Consider the following 19,583-nt stretch of genomic DNA (forward strand, 5'->3'; position numbering starts at 1 on the left):
AGTATAAGTTTTATTATATTCTTATTGTAACCTCATTGGACTTGGGACTGTGAAGTGCAGTTTCGAAAGTCCACGTTTGCACAGAATTAAGAGAAAGCACCACATAAGTCTCATTCAAGAGACAAATTAAAACATCTATCTATCTATCCATCCATCCATCCATCCATCCATCCATCCATCCATCCATCTATCTGTCATCCATCCATTTTCATCATTGATATATCCACCAGTTTTAAATACAACAGACCTTCAGCTGATACAGTACTTCAGCCAACAATTACCACATATTCTGGAGCTGCCCAAAACTCACATCATTCTGGCATGAATTCCATAAAAGTTTAGAAACTATACTCCAAATAGTTATCCCATTTGACATTCTCACATTGTATCTGGGAGCTGTAGTATTTCATGGTGAATCTGCAGCAGACAGATATTTATTGAGAATATTGCTTGTGGGAGAAAGGGAGGGAAGAAAGCCCAGACAAAGAAGTGGTTATGAGTAGACGCACCAACATCAGATGGTTGGTACAATATTATACATGGCATTCTTTATTAAGATGCAATCAGAGAGATTTCAGAGATGCTGGAAAAATGGGTTGTGTATATTAGTCCACGGAGATGAGATTAGCTTCAATTTCCCTTCTATGAAATAATGACTCGACAGGATTACCAAATAGATCGTGCTTTGAGTATACTCTTAAAGATAGATGAGCGAGATTGACGGCCTTTTTTGTTTTTGTATTTATTTTTTGTTCCGTTTTTGTTCCTGTTTGTTTGTTTATCTGTTTGCTTTTGTGTATCATTCAGAAATGTATATAGTCGATTAGAAAATGAAATATAGAGCAATAGCTGAAAGAGCAATATCATTGAAACATGCCTTGGACTATTAAATGATAATACAGATGATATATATGTATATAGATGTGTAAAATTTGAATGATTTGTATTTGACATAAAAACTGGATTGTATGCTCTTTCCGATTAAACAAACAAACAAACAAATACATACATAAATAAATAAAAGCTGTAGTGACCATGCATAATGTTGAGTACGTGTTGAGAACACAATGTTTTCATAACTGCAAATGCATCGGTCTCTATGAATCTAGTTGAAAATTTAAAGGAGCATTATCAGCAATAACAGTTTTATATTTATTTATGAGATTTTCTATTTACATATACTATATTTTTTATTTATTCTTTATTTTTTTACATTAAACATATTTGTATTCAAATGGTCTATATACTATATTATAATTCTATTTATATTTTATATTTTTTGTACTATTTAAAATTTTCATTATTTTATTTTTATGTTGTTTTATTTTTAGATTTATTTATTGTGATATGCATTATTATTATTATTATTATTATTATTATTATTATTATCATTATTATTATTATTATTATTATTATTACTTGAATTCCTCTGAACGTCTGACTGAAGTCACAGCCCCGGATGTGACGTCAGTTTTAGCGGTGAGGTCACACACGGCGACTTGTTCAGGAGCACTGCGACAAACACAGGAAAAACTTCACAAATAACTCGCTTTAGAGGGAAATAATCATGTCTACTGCCATGAATTTCGGTTCGAAGTCCTTCAAACCCCGGGCTCCGGATAAAGGCTCTTTTCCTCTGGATCATTTCGGTGAGTTAAAGCTCAAACTGGGACGATTTCATGGTTAAATAACACTAACCTCTCTTAAGGACACGCTCGGTTTACATAGCCGATTTAACCATTTTAAATACAAGTAAATGTTAGCGCGTAAGTAAATTGGTAGTTCAAAGAATAAACTATGATTCATGAGTCATAGAAATAGACATATTTACACTCACGCTTTGACTCTGGATCATCCTGGCCGCCATATTGGATGAGGACTTCTTCTCTAGTGCGTTCATTCCTACATTTATGACATACAACAGAGTCACTTGCTGTAATCTTTAATCAATCTGATGATCTGGGATTTCTATCAGCAAATTCATCCACTAATTACCGATTATACATGATGAGTACAATGTAGATGATGTACAGTATTTATACTAACATGTTTTGTTTCAGGGGAATGTAAAGCCTTCAAGGAGAAGTTCATGAAATGTCTGAGAGAAAACAGCTTCGACAATTCAATGTGCCGACTGCAATCTAAAGACTACCTGGAGTGCCGGATGGACCAGTAGGAAACTTGCATACTGATTCACCTTTTTCATTTTTTTTCCCAAGAAATTAAGGAAGTTCATTTGATATTCCACACTTTGATTCCACACTTATAGGCACAGCGTGCATATTTTTTTATTATATTGTATTTTTATCTGCTTTTTGTGCAATACATCCACCCCCATATTCTGTACATGTCCACACTTATAGGCACCGTGTGCATATTTTTCTATTATATTGTATTTTTAGCTGCTTTTTTTTTTAGTTCCTGCTATGTGTGCGTCTTTCTCTGTACCACTGCAAATTTCTCCACATGCGAGATAAATAAAGGGATATCTTATCTTATCTTATATTTGTTTGTGTTTTGCAGTCAGTTGATGACCAAAGAGCCTCTGGAGAAACTGGGCTTCAGGGACTTGATGGATCCGCCTCCCAGCCAGGCGGACAAAGACTCCAAACCTTGAAGATCTGTAGCCTGAGTCGGATGTTGCAGAGTCAAATGTCGTTGTGTACATAACGTGAAAAAAAAAAGTTTAATATATATTTAAAACAAATGCTCTTTTCCATTGTTAATACATCTTTTGTATTTAAAAGTGTTGTGTCGATTTTTTTTTGCAATGTTTGAAAAAAAACAACCTCAAACTGATATGCGTACCATATATTTTAAACTTGACATTCTTACAGCTCTAAAACCTGCTTCCAGCATTTAATAAAATTAGCTATATGGTTGATCTTTTGTTGTCATAGAAAAGCACAAAATACTTCAAATTAAGGAATTTACTTGTTGAAATTTACAGATTTATTTTTTTGTATGTGTTAAAAGACATCGATATAAAACATGCTTCATTTGCTTTAATCAAAAGTCAGATGGCGCTATAGTACTGAACTGCGCTGGCTGTTTTTTGAGTTGTACAGTACATGATGATGGTTGTAAGATAAACGTGGCGTAAATGACACCCGGATGTCTTCAGTCTCTCACAGGACTCGGCAACAGATTCCATTCTGTGGAAAGAAACAAGTGAGAGATTAAAGGAATCATTTTATTATTCATGACATTTACATATTTAGTATTCAGATTTAATGCCATTCTCTGCTTTTTCTTTACATGTAAAATGTGAAAGTTTTAACTTGATTGCAACGAGGTGAAACCATTTGTGATTCGGGGAAAAAAAACATCCAAATCTATATATTGCTTACTATAGAGTGGATTGGAATATGAGTAAAAAAAAAAGAAAAAGAAAGCATGGCATTGCTGCACTTTCAGCCGTAAAAAGTTGAATTCTGTTTACATTTTCTAATCGTTCAAAGCGTCTTGGGAGCCACTTCGCTGCCGGGTCCACGCAGTGTTTCTTTTTGCTGACTGTGGTAAATCTGGAAGTTTTCACATGAAAAAAAAGTGAATTAGAACTTATGACAAAAAGTTTTGGCAAATCAATTGGAAAAAAAATAAAAATCTACAATATTTTGTCAACATTTTTCCAATGAAGAAGATGTTGTCCTCCGGAGACATCCTCACTTCCACTCAGGGAGTTCCAATGAATGCGTTTCCTTACATGAATGCATCCACTCCGCAGTGACGAAAGGTAGTTGCCTTTTGCTTGAAGCAGGACTTGACCTCTTCTCTGAAGGGTCTCACAGAAACATTGGCACAACAGGAGGGAGATATCAGTTTGTGAGTCCTGGGCGTGACCGTGTAGCACTGAGGTCGTCCTGAAAGACAACGGATCGACACGGGTGACCTTAAATCAGGGGAAATCGCCTCGGTCGTTCTCCGCAGCGACACTCGAGAACATAAAATCTGCACATGCAGGAAGGTGTGCCTCGTCTTTTGTCACCGACACGTGACTGCTGTGTGGGGTTTTCCGTAACATCCAAACAATGAGTCCACAGCGTTTCAAAGTATTTACTGGTTTCTTAGTGGTTGTGTGACAATGATGACTCTATTTCTATTAACACAACATTTCTAATTAGTTCCATGGACCTGGATTTGGTTCCATCCTCTGTGCCAAAATATCTTCTGACATGGGTTTTAACCTTCAATTTCTCTAAATCCATGATCCCTCTTTGGCTTGCAGTGGACTGGAGATTATCCACAAATAACAAGGAGGAAAACGGGGATAAATAATCCAAAACACACACGTACTCTCACCTACAGGTAATTTAGAGTCTCAGATTGTTCTATTCTGTCTTGTCGCGGGAGATTTAATGGGGTAAGACCATGAAAACTCCCCAAGAAGGGCCCAACCTGCATCCAAATTTTCCATTGGGCGGTGAGAGTGTATAACACTACATCTCATTGCCACATAGAGGTTACACCGAGAAAATGTTTTGTCTACATTGTTGTTGTCTTAACCATTGTGGCCATTAGAGGGCGCCACTGGGATGGACTGCTGACACCCTTTAATTGTGCTTATCCCGGATACCTAGAATAGACTCCAACATTGGTAGCATTTAAAGCTGGATAAAAAAGCTTGGAGGAGTAAAAAAACAAAACAAAAAAAAAACTTGAAGATTCGCGGGCGGATGTCTAACCTCAAGGAATTGCCTTGGTGTAGTTTTAAATCTGCAGGGGTATTTAAATTAGGTTTTTTTTGTTTTGTTCGTAAGGCCCTGCTCGTAACTATCCCCTCGAAATGGCATAGTTTGTTTATTAGAATTAAACTCCTCCCTGGATTTTGTGTGACTCGCCCGATATTCCATAGTCATGAAGGAAAACCTGTTATTTTCACTGTCAGACACGAGCACCCTGCCTTTAGTGGGCCTCAAAGCTCAAGACTTTCCTGCAGAAACTGGATTCTTTCCTGCAAATTCCCCCAGCCAACTTAATCTCACCGACTTTCTATGCAACTGCAAGTATAAGATCATTCATTTACTTTTTTTCTAACAAGAAGCGACTACTCATGACTGACTTTATGGATTACATAACAAGGACAGGAATAAAACGGAACCATCTTCATTGAGTTTGCCGTTACTCACCTTGGTGAAGAAGCATCAGAAGGACGGTGAAAAGTATGAAGCACATTTTGGTTCCTGGTTTGAATCCGTTCAGGAGAGACATGGTGAAGAATGAAGACTTTGGATGTTGCGCAGCAGACAAAAAAGCCAGCAGAGGCAAAGTGTCTGTGTGTGTGTGTGTGTGTGTGTGTGTGTGTGTGTGTGTGTGTGTGCGTCGCTCTGCAGAGGCAGCTGCACAGCTAGAAGGTAGAATGCGTAAACACATCTGGTAAGGCCATATAAGGCGAGCTCCTGCCAAGACAGGCTGGATGAAAAAGTGTGCAAATCCTCTGATATTTAAAGGATTATTATATAAGTGTCTCCATTTTTAAACGGCACCAAGAAACATACAAATCTGAACTTTTTTTTTTTTTTTAGGAATTTGGAAGACTTGATAAGAAGTGATATCATCTGTGCATTGCAAATACATGGAACACACAGACATAGACACACACGTTGGTGTTTGTTTTTGCTTAAAGCCTACATTTATTAAAAAACCTGGCTAAAAAAAAATTTAAAATCATTAAAATTGCTGAAATGGTAAAACAGCTAAACTATCTAAACTCATTAAAACAGCCGAGAAAACCAACACAACAGATTAAAAAAAAAAGGCAAAAACAGAGTGAGAGTGCCATCAATTGTTCAGTGTTTCTTTTATTAAGAGATAGAAAGATTTCTATAAGTTACATCATCGTCATTTTAAATGAGATAATATCGCTTAGAAGTCATTGGAAGGTGACATAATCAAGTTTTATTTTGACTTTAAAGATGTTGAGTTTAGTAGTTTATCGTGCATTTAATGGTTGGAAAAGTGGTACAAGTCGATTTCAAACTCATGAAGAGGAGAGGATTTTGTTCAATTAGGAAGTAAAAAACACTGATATCCACGTTGTTCGGACGGTGGACTTCAAGCAATCGCCAGTGCGAGACTGCGTCTTCATCTTGATAGAAGACTCTCTCTCACAGTACTTTGCATTGTATTCCCTCCTGGTAGGAAAAATAGGAAACATTTTCATGTGAGAAAACTATGAAAAAGGGACGAAGATGGTGAAATTCAAATCCCAGGCTGGAGCCTGGGCAAATTTCTTTTTAAATGTGAATCAGCAGAGTTGAATGTGTGACTGACTTTGCGTAGTTCCTCGAGCTTTTCGTGGAGCCACATTGCGGCTGGGTCCACACAATACGATGCGCCGCTGGCGGCTGTTAAGCTAAGGAAAAGATCAAGAAAGAATAATGAAAGCTAAGGAAAAGATCAAGAAAGAATAATGAAAGAGACAAACGTTTAAGGCCTGACTGCGGTGTCGGTTTAATTTCGCTGCGGTGGTTTATTAAGAATGTTACCATACTTCTCTGAAGTAGTACCATATTATCTGGACTTTAAATCTCAGCGTTTCCTCAATCCATCACAAGTTTCTTACACACTAAACTGTTTTGCAGCATATTTGATAATTTTTTACTTCAAATACTGCATTTTTTTTTCTTCTTCTTTTTGGCCACATTGATCTAAAATACAGTTGTATTGGAGGCTTTTCCGTGGCGCTGTAGCAGCTTTCAGTTGTCATATAGTGACATCTACTGGTCCCAGATGGTATGCACGTACATGAGTCACACGACCAGTCAAACGACTCAAAACAAAAGAAGTATGGCTTATAGTTTAGCGAATACGGTCTCGTGTACTATTACATAGTTGGCTGAAATGCTACGTTTGAAACAGACTAATTACATAAATGGGAATCATTGCAAGTGTGAGCTGAAGCAAGGGTCAAAACTGTCGAGGCCGAAGACATTTGAAGACGTTATTTAATCATTTCACTTCTGTCGACTTAACAAAAAAAAACTAAATAGTAAAAAAAGTAACATTTGCAGATCACTGAAGATGATTTCATTAATGCTGAAGGTGAACATGGCATCTTTATTCATATTTACCCATTTAGTTTAACAAATGATCCCCCTCTCCAACAACAATACTCACATGTATGCATGAATCGGACAGATTTTGAACATGTCCGGCTTTTGCTCAGTGCAAGCCTTTATGGCTTCCTGAATGGGGGCCGTGGAGGAATCTGTGCAGCAGGAAGGCATTACTCCATGCGGGTTCAGATAGATCGGTATACGGAGTTCACTCCCTTTGAAAAGCAAAGCACGCCAGCTGTAATATGGGTGGAACTCATAATAGCGTTCGTACTTTTTTTTTTTTTTTTTCCTGTAATCCCATTTCACATTAAGTCAAAATCACACTTACCATGCACCGGAAGGGAGAGAAGAAGAGTCACACAGAGAAGAGACGGTCCCAAATGGCTGAAGAACAACATCTTAGGGGGCAGCAAGTGGTGACCTTATGGACGCTTCGATCACTTTCCAGAGGAAGAGGAAGAACCGGTCAAAACCTGCCTTATAAAGAAGCGCCCGTCCCTTCTTGAGCAACATCTTACTCAATCTTCTCTGGAAAAATAAAGACGACGCTTTGTGTGGACTCATGGGAAACGAAGCCGATACACTCCCAAATACTTGACTTTATTGTCACACCGCAAGATGAACAGTACACATTCAATACAATCTCATAAAAAATCAGCTGATTCTCACTCCCATCACAAATCAGAGGGTCACACGGAAAGGAGACACGGGGGTGGAGAGGTCACACCTTCCTGATGCATCGCTGATTCCTTCTAATACATTTTTCTTTTTTTAAAAAGGTTTTCGGTTGTGATTTACAATGAAGCGTCGTCTGAGTTACTGTGTGAAAGATCAGCCCCCGATAAAGAAAAAGAGTTGTGTGCAGGGAAACTCAGTACCAAGGTTGACACGACGACGCTTCCAAGTGAAATCGCGTCCTTTCCCCCCCCCGATTTTTTGTTTCCGAAAAAGTTTCGCGTTTACACGCAATGTTTGGAAAACGCTGTCCATTCACACGGAAAAACGGCAGAGACGCTGAAAACGATGCAGTTGGCGTGCCGGGAGACGAGTTGGCGGCGTTGGTCGTTTCACGGACTAAAACCACGCACGCGTACGCAGAGAACAATTCACGAGAAACATGAACAATGGCGAGTACGCATTCGTATGGACAGATGATGAAGTTGGGTTGCCGTTACTGCTGACTCGGCTACGAAACTACCATGTGCCGGGAGAATATAAACTGGGAGTCATGACACTGCGGAGGCCACCACTGTCGTTATTGTCCATCGACTCATGCATGTGCAGAAGTGGCGTTTTAGAAAAAAAATTGCGTTTTCCCCAGTTTTTTTCTGAGACGGAGCCGGAATGTTTTCGAAAAGTTGCATTTTTCCACGTGTTCAAAAAAGCTGCCTTTGTCCTGTAAACCCAACCCCAAAACGCAGCGAAAACGTTCCCTTCTCACTTGAAGACGTTGTCGTGTAAACGGAGCCTGATTCATTGCTAAAAAAAAAAAAATCGGTATTAAAACGATCATAAACATCTGGGCCCTGCCAGATAAGATTCCACTCTGTAACTCGTACGATTCACTGAAAAAAAAAAAAACAACTTCTGATTCAACCGACAGTTGAACACTAACACACTTTAAGGCACTGCCCATCATATAGCCGACATGGCAGCAGCTGTATGCTTAAACAGTGAGGCAGGTGTCAAATTACCCACAAATCAAAGACGATATTATTTTTTGGGGGGGGGGGCTGGAGTGGTGAAACCTTTTGTTGATGAAAGTGAGAAGAGGTCTGTAGTTATTGCAGTTATTATGAGGCTTTGATGGGAGAATTCTTGGTGCTTTTGCCAAACTGATAAAGGTAAGAGTGCCTAATAATAGCGCAACTAATAATTCACTGGGTTTTTTTTAAAATGCAAGTTTAGATAAAAAGTTGCCGCGTAGCTTCCCCCCCCCCCCCCCCTGAGTTTGTATTTACAATATAAAACCTCAAATACAATGTATCATGGATTATTACATTTCTTTTACATGTCGATACAAAAATCTCAAATGTGTCTTTAAACCTCCAGCGTCACTCCGGCGTTCAGCCCTTTTTTTCTCATGAGAAGGAGTCTTTAGGAGGCAGATCATGTTTCTTCAGTAACATCTTAAATTTATGTCTAAAATTGGGTAAAAAAAAGAAAAGAAAAAGAAAGTCTCCTACAAGGTTTAAAAAGCACGCTTTTACTTACCACAGAAAAAAAGAAGAAGATATTTGTTTTCAAACTACAGTGTAAGACACAAACTTGTTTGTCCCGCCATGTGTACAAGTGAAATCTCTAAGGGGAAACGTTCTAGTTGGATAGTTGCATTTGGGCCAATATTAAAACAACACTCACCCACACAAGCTTGGATTGAACTTAAACAACATTTCAGATTACATTTGAAGTGGGGTGAAGTCTTCGGGTTCGAACGCCAGGCTCGTGTACGACTGTTGAATGTACTTCCTGTACAGGAGCGACAGGTATTTCATTACCACTTCACGAGGGAACATTTCTTTTCCTGTTTGGACACGACAGAAGGGCAGGGGGACAGGAAGAGGAAGGTTCTGCCGTGGATTAGCGGGAGGAGTTGGAGCTGGAGCGGGACCGGTGTCGGCGGCGGCCGGGGGATCGGGACCGGCGTCGGACTGGAGAGCGTCGGCGGGGCGAGCGAGACCTGAGAGATCGGGACGGAGAGTTGAACACACAAACACAAAACCGAGAGCTGAACTCTCTCCTTTGCGCTCGTTACCTCCTCCTCATCCGAGGCGGCGTGCGGCGCCACATGGGCGGCGGCGGCGGCATCCTGCGGGGAGGGGACAGCCTGCGAGGAGGCGGACGCACGGTGGGCGCGAGCACCGCGGTGACCGTGATCTCCTGCCCGTCGATCTGACCTGAAACACACGATCATTCATCCTCGGTCCTGAGCAGTACGTTTGCTACACTCGGCTGCGCCTGTGCTGTACCTCCACCCATGTGCTTCAGGGCCTTCTCCGCCTCCTCGGGGGTCTCGTACTCCACGTAGGCGTAGCCTTTGGACAGGTGGGGGTGCATGCGGTTCACGGGCATGTCGATCATCTTGATCTTGCCGTAGGTGGAGAAAATCTCCTGGATGTGCTCCTTTGAAGGGGGAAAAAAACAAACTGGATTTTCTTTCCAAAACGGAATGGATTTCCATCGTCTTCAGAGTAGGAGCTAGTCATTGTCGTTCTTGTACGATGAAGAATTTACCTTGATGACATTCCTGGTGAGCCGTCCCAGGTACACCTTGGTAGGTTTAGGCGGCGGGCTCCTGCGGCGCCGATCCCGGTCGTCCTTCTTTGCCGACTTTGACCTACAAACACGAGCGTGATCATGTCGTTATCGACGAAGGACTCCCCGACTTACAGCACATGGAAAGGAGGTCCGTTTGCGTGCGTACTTCGAGCGCGAGCGCCGCCTGTTGTTGTGGCGCTGGCGGCTGGCGCTCGGCGAGGACGAGGACGAGGACGAGGACGAGGAGGAGCGGGAGGAGCCGGAGTGGCTGGAGCCCGAGGAGCTGGAGCCGCTGGAGGAGCCGGAGCTGGAGCCCGAGCTGCTGCTGGAGCTGGAGCTGCAGACGGGAGAGACGGGGTGGAATCTGAGCGTCAACTCATTCCATCGTTTCATTCAGCACTATGACAATAATCAAGAGATTTCAAAACGTAGCTGTGTGAATGCAAAAGGTTTCGGGAAACAAGAACACCAAAAAACCCCCCCGATGTGTCATCAGTTAACCTCACTTGCATGTTGTTTGGACTGTAGGAGGAATCATAGGGAGAACATTCCACCTCAACACAGAAAGGATCCCAATGATAAAATGTTTTATTCTGCATTTTTTTCCCCAAACCCTTTTTGGGAAAAGGCATCCTCCACTCCCCCACACCGACCTGCTGCTCCCACTGGAGGCACTCCTTCGGGTGCGGTTCTTGTCCCGCCCCCGATCTTTGTCGGCGCCCTCCTTCGTGGCCCCTGGCTTGTCTTTGGTGCGCTGCTTGCTCTTGTCGTCCTCCTTCCTCTTTGCAGGAGAAAGTGTCCTGAAGAGAAGCGGAAATCCGATTCATGTCTTTTAACAGAAATACGCGCGGATGGATCAAATACACTGAAACAAGGCGATTCAGAAAAGAAAAAGCTTTATCAAGATAGAGCGAATAAGTAAAATCTATTGTTTGATTGTTCAGATTTTCAGGACGTTTGTTCTACAGGTGACGGGCGTAGGAACTAAAGACTGCTTCACCTTGTTTCTTCGGACTCTGAACTCTTAGTGAACCTCTGCCTGAAGACCTCGGGGGTCTCAGTGTTTCATATTTTACGAGTAAATCTCAGGTGAATTCAGGCCCAAGACCATTGAAATCTTCATCGATAAGAAGTGAGATTTTGAAGTGGATCCTTTGACACACAGGCAGCCAATGCAGAGGTTGAAGCTCAGAGGTCTGTACTACGAAGCGGGATTTTTGATTATGGAGAGTTAAACTTGGCTTGTCCGTACTGACACACAGGTTCACTTTTTACTGAGGCAAACCACCACGGCAACTCCAGCCTAATGGAAATAAAGACATGAACAGGTTTCTCTAAATCTCGCTCAGTCTGAAATCCTTTAATCCTTGTAAGGTTTTTCAAATGAGACAATTTTAGTTTTTATGTGGCTGTTGAACTTCAGGTCTGAGTCCATAATTACAACCGGGCTTCATCGACTATGTAGGATATAAATAAGAAAAACGACAATGACATGCTGTGACTGGTGTTTTTGTAGCATTATTAAGTTATACTTGTTGGACCGCACCGTCACACAGTGAGTGATGCAGCGGGCCAGCGACAGTTATGAAGGAATGATTGACAGCTACCAGTTATTAAGTGAGCACTGTAAGTGGCCACCTGCAGTATCGTTTTTGTTTTGTTGTCATTCATGTTCTGGGGTTCACCCCGCAGGCAATTCATGTTTCCGGGTTGTACCTTGCCTACAAATTGTGACGTCACATGCGGGTTTTGACAGTTGATGCACACCGAGACTGCTATAAAAACATAATCGATATGTAATCCCAGAAGATGTCACAGACACGCGTTAAATTAAACTGTGACATACATGTGTTGCCCTGTGTTCTTGCTTAAGGCAAACTCTGTTGGAGTATCGGGATCATTGAGGAAATGAGGACCGGTGTTTTGAGCCCTTGGTAGGCGAAGCGAGGTGTGTACAATGACAGCGCGTCTTTTTGTTTGCTATTATGAGTCGGGCACTGTGTATTATTGTTAGAATGAATTGTAATCAATTACATTGAAATGTAATGAACTAAGTGAACTGATGTATTTGTATTTCTTGTTCATAATATCCTGCAGTTTCATGGTGCAAGATGCACGGTGCTGGTGCCTGTTCTGAGGAACAATGGAAGAAAAGAAAATTAAACGTTTGCACCCGTCGAGCTCCACGCTTTCTTCTTGATGCCAAGGGCAGCAACAAGCACACTTAAGCTTTTATCCTAGTGGGGCGGAAAAAAAACGAAAGGAAAAGGATAAAGGTAAGGCATTTGTTGGTAATGTTGACTGGATAGGAAAGGTTGAACGCAGAGCTTTTAGCAAACTTGTTCATTTGTCCCTCCAGCTCGCTCAGCCATCCTCGGCTAACGAGCTCCCTAGAATTTAGTTTGTCATAAACCCAGCTTTAGTGTTTGTGCCAGTCTGTGTCACTGTTTAATGGAAATTGTCTGTCACTGATTTGATACTTGACATTGCTTATCTTTGCTTGGCAGTAATAGATCTATTCTTGTGTGTATTGCTTAGGGCTCTAATTAGAAGTGTGAAACTGTGTTATCAGTAAAACATTTGAAAGATTTTTAAATATTTGAAACAGCAAACATTATTTCATACCACAGCGGCAGTGGATCATTTATCTAATATATAACTCACATATAACGCCTCAAAAGCGACCATTCTCTAATTGGGTACATGCTTTAAAAGGATACTGGACATTCCAATGTTTAAGATAAAAACAAATAAATTTGAAATGTTCTCTAACTGTATCCCAATCGGAGGATTGCCCTGAGAATGGCCTGCTTTTCTCCGAGGAGCTTCACAAAGCTGAAGCTCATGGAGACCTATCTAAGGTCATCCATGGGACAGGGTCGCCTCACTGGTCTTGCAACAATCAGCATCAACCATGAGATGAGCAAGCAGCTCTCATATGATGACATCATTGATGACTTAGCCAGGAAAAGAGTAAGGAAGCAGACATTTTGAAGTCGATACAGTGTGTCTGTACATAAAATGGGTTATTAATAACGCTACTAAATATATTAAGTGTAAGTCGGAGACTGATTTTTAATGTTGGTTGGTTTTCATCATCGCACTTTAAATTAGGTGTTGGTTGTATTTTATTATGTGAAGTAAACTTTAAAAAAAAAACCCTCAGTATCTGTTTTATTAACGGAAGTATGGAGGATTGTTGTTTTCCTTGCATTATATCTATATCTATTTAAATCAGTTTAACTTGCCTGAGTGGCTCAACATGAGCAAATATTGTGCCTGCCTTAGTGGCAAGGCGCAGAGATTAGTATCCGAGGCGGACGTTTAATTTTATCATAATCATTATTTTCCTGCCGTTCTTTCTTTGGGTATAAAGACAAGTAATTGGCAGACTGGAAGCCGACTTAATACCGAGAGTTAAGTCGGCTTCTTGTATGCCAATCGCATAAACATTAGGCAGTAGAGCAAATAAAATATGTTTCTATCTATATAAAGCCTAAAATAGTTCGAAAAGAAACACAGGAAACTCGATATAATCCATGATCATTCGTAGAACGGCACCACCATCTCGACTTTCTGCAAGGCCAGCTGCACGCTGTACGGTAATAAATACGTGTCTGGGTGCTCACGCCGACGCACACGCTTTGAACACACATTACCTTTCTCATAACTAATGACATAAATGAATAAAACGGTGAATATTAGCACATTATTTACTTACATTTTTCTCTTTTCACCTTTCTCAACGTCTGCAACAGTCGAGGGAAGATGACGTCATGACGTTCAATTTCGAGGTTAGCCAATCAGCGCAGGCGCTGAGAAAGCCTGTAGACTTACATTTTGATCCCATCTTTCAACTGACAGGCAGGGTAATCTTTCAGGATGAGGTAAGCGTTGCTGTATAGATGCCGGGTTTTTGTTAAAATAGTTGAAAGTGATGAAAACGTTTGTTAAGGACAGAGATATTGTGGCGAATGCACGTATTTTTGTGTTTAATTTGACAGGAAGTTGCCTGACAGCCAATCCTCTGGGTTATAGTTAACTCTCCACCGGCAATATTATAAAGGACTCTTCCCTCGTTTCATTTCAAGGGTGTTGATTCATAACGATCTTATTTTAGGGTGCAATGGTAATTTATCTATGCCATCTTTCATTAAGCAACAAAGCAAAGGCTCGAATTTATGTTGTATGACTGACTGAAGCGGGTGCGTTTGTTTCCCTTCTCCAGGAACAGCCGGCTTCCAGATGAAGCCCACAGACGATCCAGAGCCAGAGGAAACGAGACGATCCACAGGCATTGCCTGGACTCTAGCTCTAACGGTCATCTCAGCTGCCATTGGAGGGACCTTCCAGTATGGCTACAACATCTCAATCATCAACTCCCCCACTAGCTACATCCAGGTTTTCATCAATGACACCTACATGCAGCGCTGGGGTTCGGGCTTGGATTCGCCTCAGGTGACCCTGGCCTGGACTGTCATTGTGTCAGCATTCCCATTAGGTGGGCTCTGTGGGGCCCTCCTGGCAGGACCGATGGCGGTGCGCTTTGGCAGGAAGAAGTCTCTGCTCTATAACAACGTCTTCCTCTTCATTGCTACAGTGCTTGTGCTTACATGCAGAATGGCAAAATCATTTGAAATGATTATTCTCGCTCGTTTCTTCGTGGGGATAAACTCTGGAGTCAGCATGAATGTCCAGCCAATGTACTTTGGGGAGAGTGCTCCGAAACACCTGCGAGGCGCCGTGGCTTTTTCCTCAGCTGTCTTCACTGCATTTGGGATCTTCTTGGGCCAAGTCGTGGGGCTCACTGAGGTCCTTGGAGCGGAGCCTCTTTGGCCCTACTTGCTGGCGAGTAACGCTTTGCCAGGGTTGATTCAGCTGGTCACCCTACCCTGGTTCCCCGAAAGTCCGAGGTACCTACTCATTGACAAGGGAGACAAGAATGCGTGTGTCAAGGCACTTCAGCAACTGCGTGGCGGACACGCGCCTGTCCTGGAAATGGAGGAGATGCTTCAAGAGCAGCAAATGTCTGCGGTCTTGAACTCTGGATCCGCAGCTCCTGCCAAGACGCCATGGTCGCTCTTTAAGGATCCCGATCTAAGATCTCAGCTGAGGACCGTCATGGCTGCCAGTAGTGCCATGATGCTCTGTGGCAATGATTCCATCTACTTCTATGCCTCGTATATTTTCCTTGGCGCAGGGATCTCAGCAGAGAAAGTTCAGTACGTCACCATTGGAACTGGGGCATCTGAGTTCCTGGCCTCAATTTTAAGTAACATCCTGATCGAACGCGTTGGGCGCAGGTACCTTCTCATTGGAGGGTATAGTCTGATGACTTGCTGGAGCGCGGTCTTCACTATAGCCCTTACCCTCCAGGGTCGAGGGGTGGCAGGGATGCCGTACCTCAGCATGGCGTGCGTGTTTGTGTACATCCTCAGCTTCGGCCTGGGTCCTGCTGGAGTGACGGGCATCTTGCCGGCTGAGATCTTCGACCAGGCGGCTCGGCCAGCAGCGTACATGATCGCCGGTTCAATGATGTGGATTAGTCTCTTCTTGGTGGGGATGCTGTTCCCCTTTATCGTCAACAACCTGGGGAACTTCTGCTTCTTGCCCTTCATGGTCGTGTGCTTGGTGTCGGCCGTGTTCTTGGGGCTCACCATGCCGGAGACGAAAGGCAAGACGCTGGCGGAGATCACTGACGAGTTTGATGGAAAAAATGGAAAGAAAAAGGAGGAAACTAAAGACATGCAGGCAGACGGGACCCCGATGAACCACTACCAGCTGGGTAAAGCTTGCTCGTTCACTTCCTTACCAAATGATCCTGAGCCAGAGGCTAGAATTGAAAACTGAAAAAGAAATTAAAAATTATTATTATTTATTAAATTTTTTGCACTTTCATTGTTGATTCAATACATGATTGAATGAAGGTTCTCCGATAATTTATCTTAAAGTTGTTTTGAAGGCTTTAAACTCATTTTGGGGATCTCATGAATTGGAAACTGATTTTCGAACAACTGTTCGAGTAACTTAAAACCAGTTCATAAGGAAAGCTTGCTTTACGTAGAATGCAGTTATTGTGGGTATGAGTAGTTGTGACTATATTACCTGGCGTCAGCACGGCACCCACACCAAAGCAAGGCAATATATGACTGTGCGCATGGTAAGCAAAGAGACTGTATGCAAGCAACCTCAAAGAAAGTCCATTAAAAATGGATATATATATATAGTCGTAGCAATTATTTAATATATTCTCACTGCCTTATTTTGGATAAAATCTCCTCAGCTTGAGGAAGTGATGTTTTCTACCGAGCTTCCACATCACAGGACACACACGTCCTGACCTGCAGCTGCCTTAAAGGAAAAGTTTGTTTTGTTCAACGACATGGAGCCAAAAGTTGATCCAGCTCTTAGTTGTGGAGTTTTGTAATCACGATATGATCCGTGATTAAAAACAAAGACTTACATCAAAGTCTTTAATGTCTTTGAGATTTATTTTTCCAGAATAACTTTCTCGTTCAATTCAAGTCAACTTTATTTATACAGCGCCAAATACATCAACACATTCGGGGCACTTTTGCAGAGAAAACCCTTTAATTTACCACAGCAGTTTTTTTTTCCACTTTATTTTTCCATCAGCAACATTTTCGAAGTGATGCAGTTTGTTCATTTAGTTTATCTGAGTAATTTTTCCTTAATTTTTGTGCTCCTGTCTTCTACCCTGTAGGAACAAATTCAACTGTCAGTCGAATCAGTGTTTTCCATTAATTGTAAAACCTTGGTCAACATTAATGCACTTTGGATAGAACCATGATTTACCTCTTGCGATGCACCAATACTGAAACTAGTATCAGGCATCTAGTCAGTGCGTGGGTGAAGTTATTCTCGTGTAGTATTGACGTAGAGGCTGTATGGAGGTGGTTCGCAGCAGCGCATTGCTTTTGCATATGGTTTTCCATATGGAGTATAAATTTGTAGTTAAAGATTAGTACTTGCACTGTGGTATCGATGCATCGCTATCTATCACAGTTCCATTTTTTGCTATATGTATCTATTGCACATTTTGATATTGTAATACATTTTGCCATATATCGTGCTGCCCTCGGTCCAACAAATTATTAGGTGATTGAAGTGGATGAGCAGGTGTGGATTTTTCAATACGGTGCTAAGTGCACCTGAGACAACTTCACATCACATCTATACTATAACTGTCGCTGCCTCGTGTATGAGCGTACAAAACAAAGCATCCTGACAAGCCAAATTGAAAGTAATCCTGTGCGTAGCTTCGTCCCACCAGTAGTTCAAACACTGTAAGAGAAAGATGAAATACTTGTCAGCTCTGTATTGCAAGTGCTTGCACTAAATGACCTTGACGTGTTGTTCAAATGTGACAGCAGCTTTTTAAGCTGACGTACCTTCTCCATATGATACATATATTTCCAAAGACGATATTTATTTGACTGTTCAGTTTTATTGTTTTCAGTCTACGCAGGTCAAAGAACCATTGTCTGTATGCTTTCATATTCACTGATCCAAAGCCAGACTGAGGGTTCTTTCGTCTTGACGCTGTTTATGCATGAACTGCACACCCAAACTCAGACTCAAGGGTGTTCATGTGACCTTTCGGCCATCTGGACATTTATGGTTTCCTCATACCAAAAATCATAATTTCCTCAATGTGATCTGAGTCTTTAAAGGCAGCTCCCCGGAAAGTCCAATAGATGTCACCGTTTCCCTGGGTTTGCTGTAAAGTCTTGACTGTACGCTCCTCAGTAGCTCCAGAGTGAGTCAGACATGAGAAGCCGGGCGAGGGAGACTTCTGTTGACCATCTGCCCCAGCTTCTGCTGAGTCTGTGCTGCTTCCAATGAATCAGATTCACATCAAATATATAATTGCACTATATTCGCATGTACCAGGTACTGGAGCACTGACGGAGTGAACCTGAAATGGATGTAGCATCTCGTGACAATCCTCGCTTATTGTATGGGTTAAATAAAAAAAATAAAAAAGTTGCTGTACAACTCACAGGCCAGTATAAGCACTTTCATTTAATAGCAAGAAGTATATTCTTTTATTTTCTCTGGATGTGTAAAAAAATATGTAACATATTTGTTATTGATTGTATTTGTTCAATGCAAAAATGATAATCAGAATAAAGAAAAAAGTACAACCCCATGGCCATGTCTTTGATGTGATTGGGTCAGTTTGATGGATTCCACCCATCTCGGACGACTGCTCTTTTTAATTACACTTAACGACATTACTTTGGCTCCCTTCACTCCCAGCCACTTTAATCCAACAGCTTGTACTTGCTGCTCGCTGTTTATTCAAGGAACTAGTGACTGAATGAGAACATGCCACTCGCTAAAGGGGCAAACGCTCAAGTGCGTTTTCATTGGACTCAGTTACATGGTTTCTGTGTGAGTCAGGCATGGGGGGGGGGGGGGGGGGGGGGGGGGGGGGGCAGTGGAGTCAAGATGTGGTATAAACCCTGACAAGTTGGATTTCTATTTGTAATCCCGTTAAGAAAACACAATATTTGTGTGCTTAAGCTTGGCATCCAGAATCCATCGGTTATTTCCAGCAACGCTTTCGAAGGAAAGAGATTATGAACCAATAAAATAAAATAAAAAATTTAATAAAATCCAGCCTGTAATTCAGAGATCCAGTCCTGAGAGACGGAGGAGACAAACACAGGAGCATGTCCACACATGCATCAATACAGTCGTCTGCACCAGGTAATCCAGGCACACGTTGTGTGTTTTGGAGGATGGTTAATGATTGTGGGGAATTTGTGAGTTTCTTCGGGGCTCCAGTGAAAGCCCTGTGAAGGACATCCAGTACAGGGCACTCGGTGACTCATTATATGAACCAGGAGGAAGAAGGAAAAAAAAGAAAAGAGTGAATGACATTTACTGTGTGTGCGTGTGTGTCCTTTTCCCAATTATAATTTCTCTGAGCTGTGGTTAAAATTCAGAGCCTCGGGGAAACTCTCAGCCTGGGCGTTACACGTATAATGTGATGGTTTTTTTTTGAGGTCATCTTTCCGAATGGTGTGTTAAACAAGGATCTGATGGTTAGTTTATCTTATCACAGTGATCGGTAGATTCAATTAAAATCCTTTCATTGGGCCTGGCTTCAGCTTTCCTGGCTGTGTCGCTGCATCCTTGCTTACATTAACAGAATCGCGGCCCAGATTGGCAGTCCATGTTGAATTTAAATACAACAGTCAATCCCCAAAATATAATTTGATCTTTAAACCTAAC

The 19,583-nt window shown here is 41.8% G+C and overlaps 3 protein-coding genes and 1 long non-coding RNA gene across 6 annotated transcripts; 2 read left to right on the forward strand and 2 right to left on the reverse strand.

Annotated features, from left to right (window-relative positions):
* Nucleotides 1-1,466: 1,466 nt before the first annotated feature.
* On the forward strand, nt 1,467-3,108 carry cox19 (cytochrome c oxidase assembly factor COX19). The gene is made up of 3 exons (XM_080479782.1): nt 1,467-1,649; nt 2,061-2,172; nt 2,524-3,108. The coding sequence occupies exons 1-3, from the start codon at nt 1,568-1,570 to the stop codon at nt 2,615-2,617; spliced, it is 288 nt and encodes a 95-aa protein (XP_080335908.1). The 5' UTR covers nt 1,467-1,567; the 3' UTR covers nt 2,618-3,108.
* On the reverse strand, nt 2,798-5,354 carry LOC308119642. Its single transcript, XR_013935971.1, has 4 exons — nt 5,130-5,354; nt 3,707-3,863; nt 3,443-3,524; nt 2,798-3,155 (listed from the first exon to the last, which is right to left on the reverse strand). It is a non-coding gene; the product is annotated as an uncharacterized lncRNA (long non-coding RNA).
* Nucleotides 5,355-5,783: 429 nt separating this feature from the next.
* Nucleotides 5,784-14,120, reverse strand: LOC308116082 (RNA-binding protein with serine-rich domain 1-like). 3 transcript variants are annotated; one of them, XR_013935749.1, is made up of 11 exons: nt 14,041-14,081; nt 10,973-11,119; nt 10,486-10,656; nt 10,296-10,398; nt 10,031-10,184; nt 9,817-9,953; nt 9,560-9,741; nt 7,390-7,501; nt 7,120-7,273; nt 6,274-6,355; nt 5,784-6,134 (listed from the first exon to the last, which is right to left on the reverse strand). XR_013935749.1 is itself a non-coding variant. In XM_080474065.1 (7 exons), coding segments are annotated over exons 1-7 (819 nt in total). In that variant the 5' UTR covers nt 14,043-14,120; the 3' UTR covers nt 8,402-9,641. The 3 variants fall into 3 exon arrangements, 2 of the variants coding, with proteins under 2 accessions (XP_080330191.1, XP_080330190.1); XM_080474065.1 differs by lacking the exons at nt 5,784-6,134; nt 6,274-6,355; nt 7,120-7,273; nt 7,390-7,501 and having other exon boundaries at nt 8,402-9,741; nt 9,817-9,958; nt 14,041-14,120; XM_080474064.1 differs by lacking the exons at nt 5,784-6,134; nt 6,274-6,355; nt 7,120-7,273; nt 7,390-7,501 and having other exon boundaries at nt 8,402-9,741.
* A 16-nt stretch (nt 14,121-14,136) lies between these two features.
* On the forward strand, nt 14,137-16,169 carry LOC308120867 (solute carrier family 2, facilitated glucose transporter member 11-like; the record flags this gene model as incomplete). The annotated part of the gene is made up of 2 exons (XM_080481753.1): nt 14,137-14,206; nt 14,548-16,169. The coding sequence occupies exon 2, from the start codon at nt 14,565-14,567 to the stop codon at nt 16,167-16,169; it is 1,605 nt and encodes a 534-aa protein (XP_080337879.1). The 5' UTR covers nt 14,137-14,206; nt 14,548-14,564.
* Between the last annotated feature and the right edge of the window lie 3,414 nt (nt 16,170-19,583).

This window comes from Lipophrys pholis (genome assembly GCF_963383615.2).
Source record: "Lipophrys pholis genome assembly, chromosome: 1".
NCBI classification, from domain to species: domain Eukaryota; kingdom Metazoa; phylum Chordata; class Actinopteri; order Blenniiformes; family Blenniidae; genus Lipophrys; species Lipophrys pholis.

What these genes read in the sequence shown, in the direction of transcription:
- cox19 (XM_080479782.1), top strand. Translation starts at nt 1,568, where the DNA reads ATGTCTACTGCCATGAATTTCGGTTCGAAGTCCTTCAAACCCCGGGCT. An exon ending in TTTTCCTCTGGATCATTTCG is followed by an intron (nt 1,650 to 2,060) that starts GTGAGTTAAAGC and finishes GTTTTGTTTCAG; the next exon opens with GGGAATGTAAAGCCTTCAAG. An exon ending in CTGGAGTGCCGGATGGACCA is followed by an intron (nt 2,173 to 2,523) that starts GTAGGAAACTTG and finishes TGTGTTTTGCAG; the next exon opens with TCAGTTGATGACCAAAGAGC.
- LOC308116082 (XM_080474064.1), bottom strand. An exon ending in AGGCGGCGCTCGCGCTCGAA is followed by an intron (nt 10,399 to 10,485) that starts GTACGCACGCAA and finishes TCGTGTTTGTAG; the next exon opens with GTCAAAGTCGGCAAAGAAGG. An exon ending in TCACCAGGAATGTCATCAAG is followed by an intron (nt 10,185 to 10,295) that starts GTAAATTCTTCA and finishes CCCCCTTCAAAG; the next exon opens with GAGCACATCCAGGAGATTTT.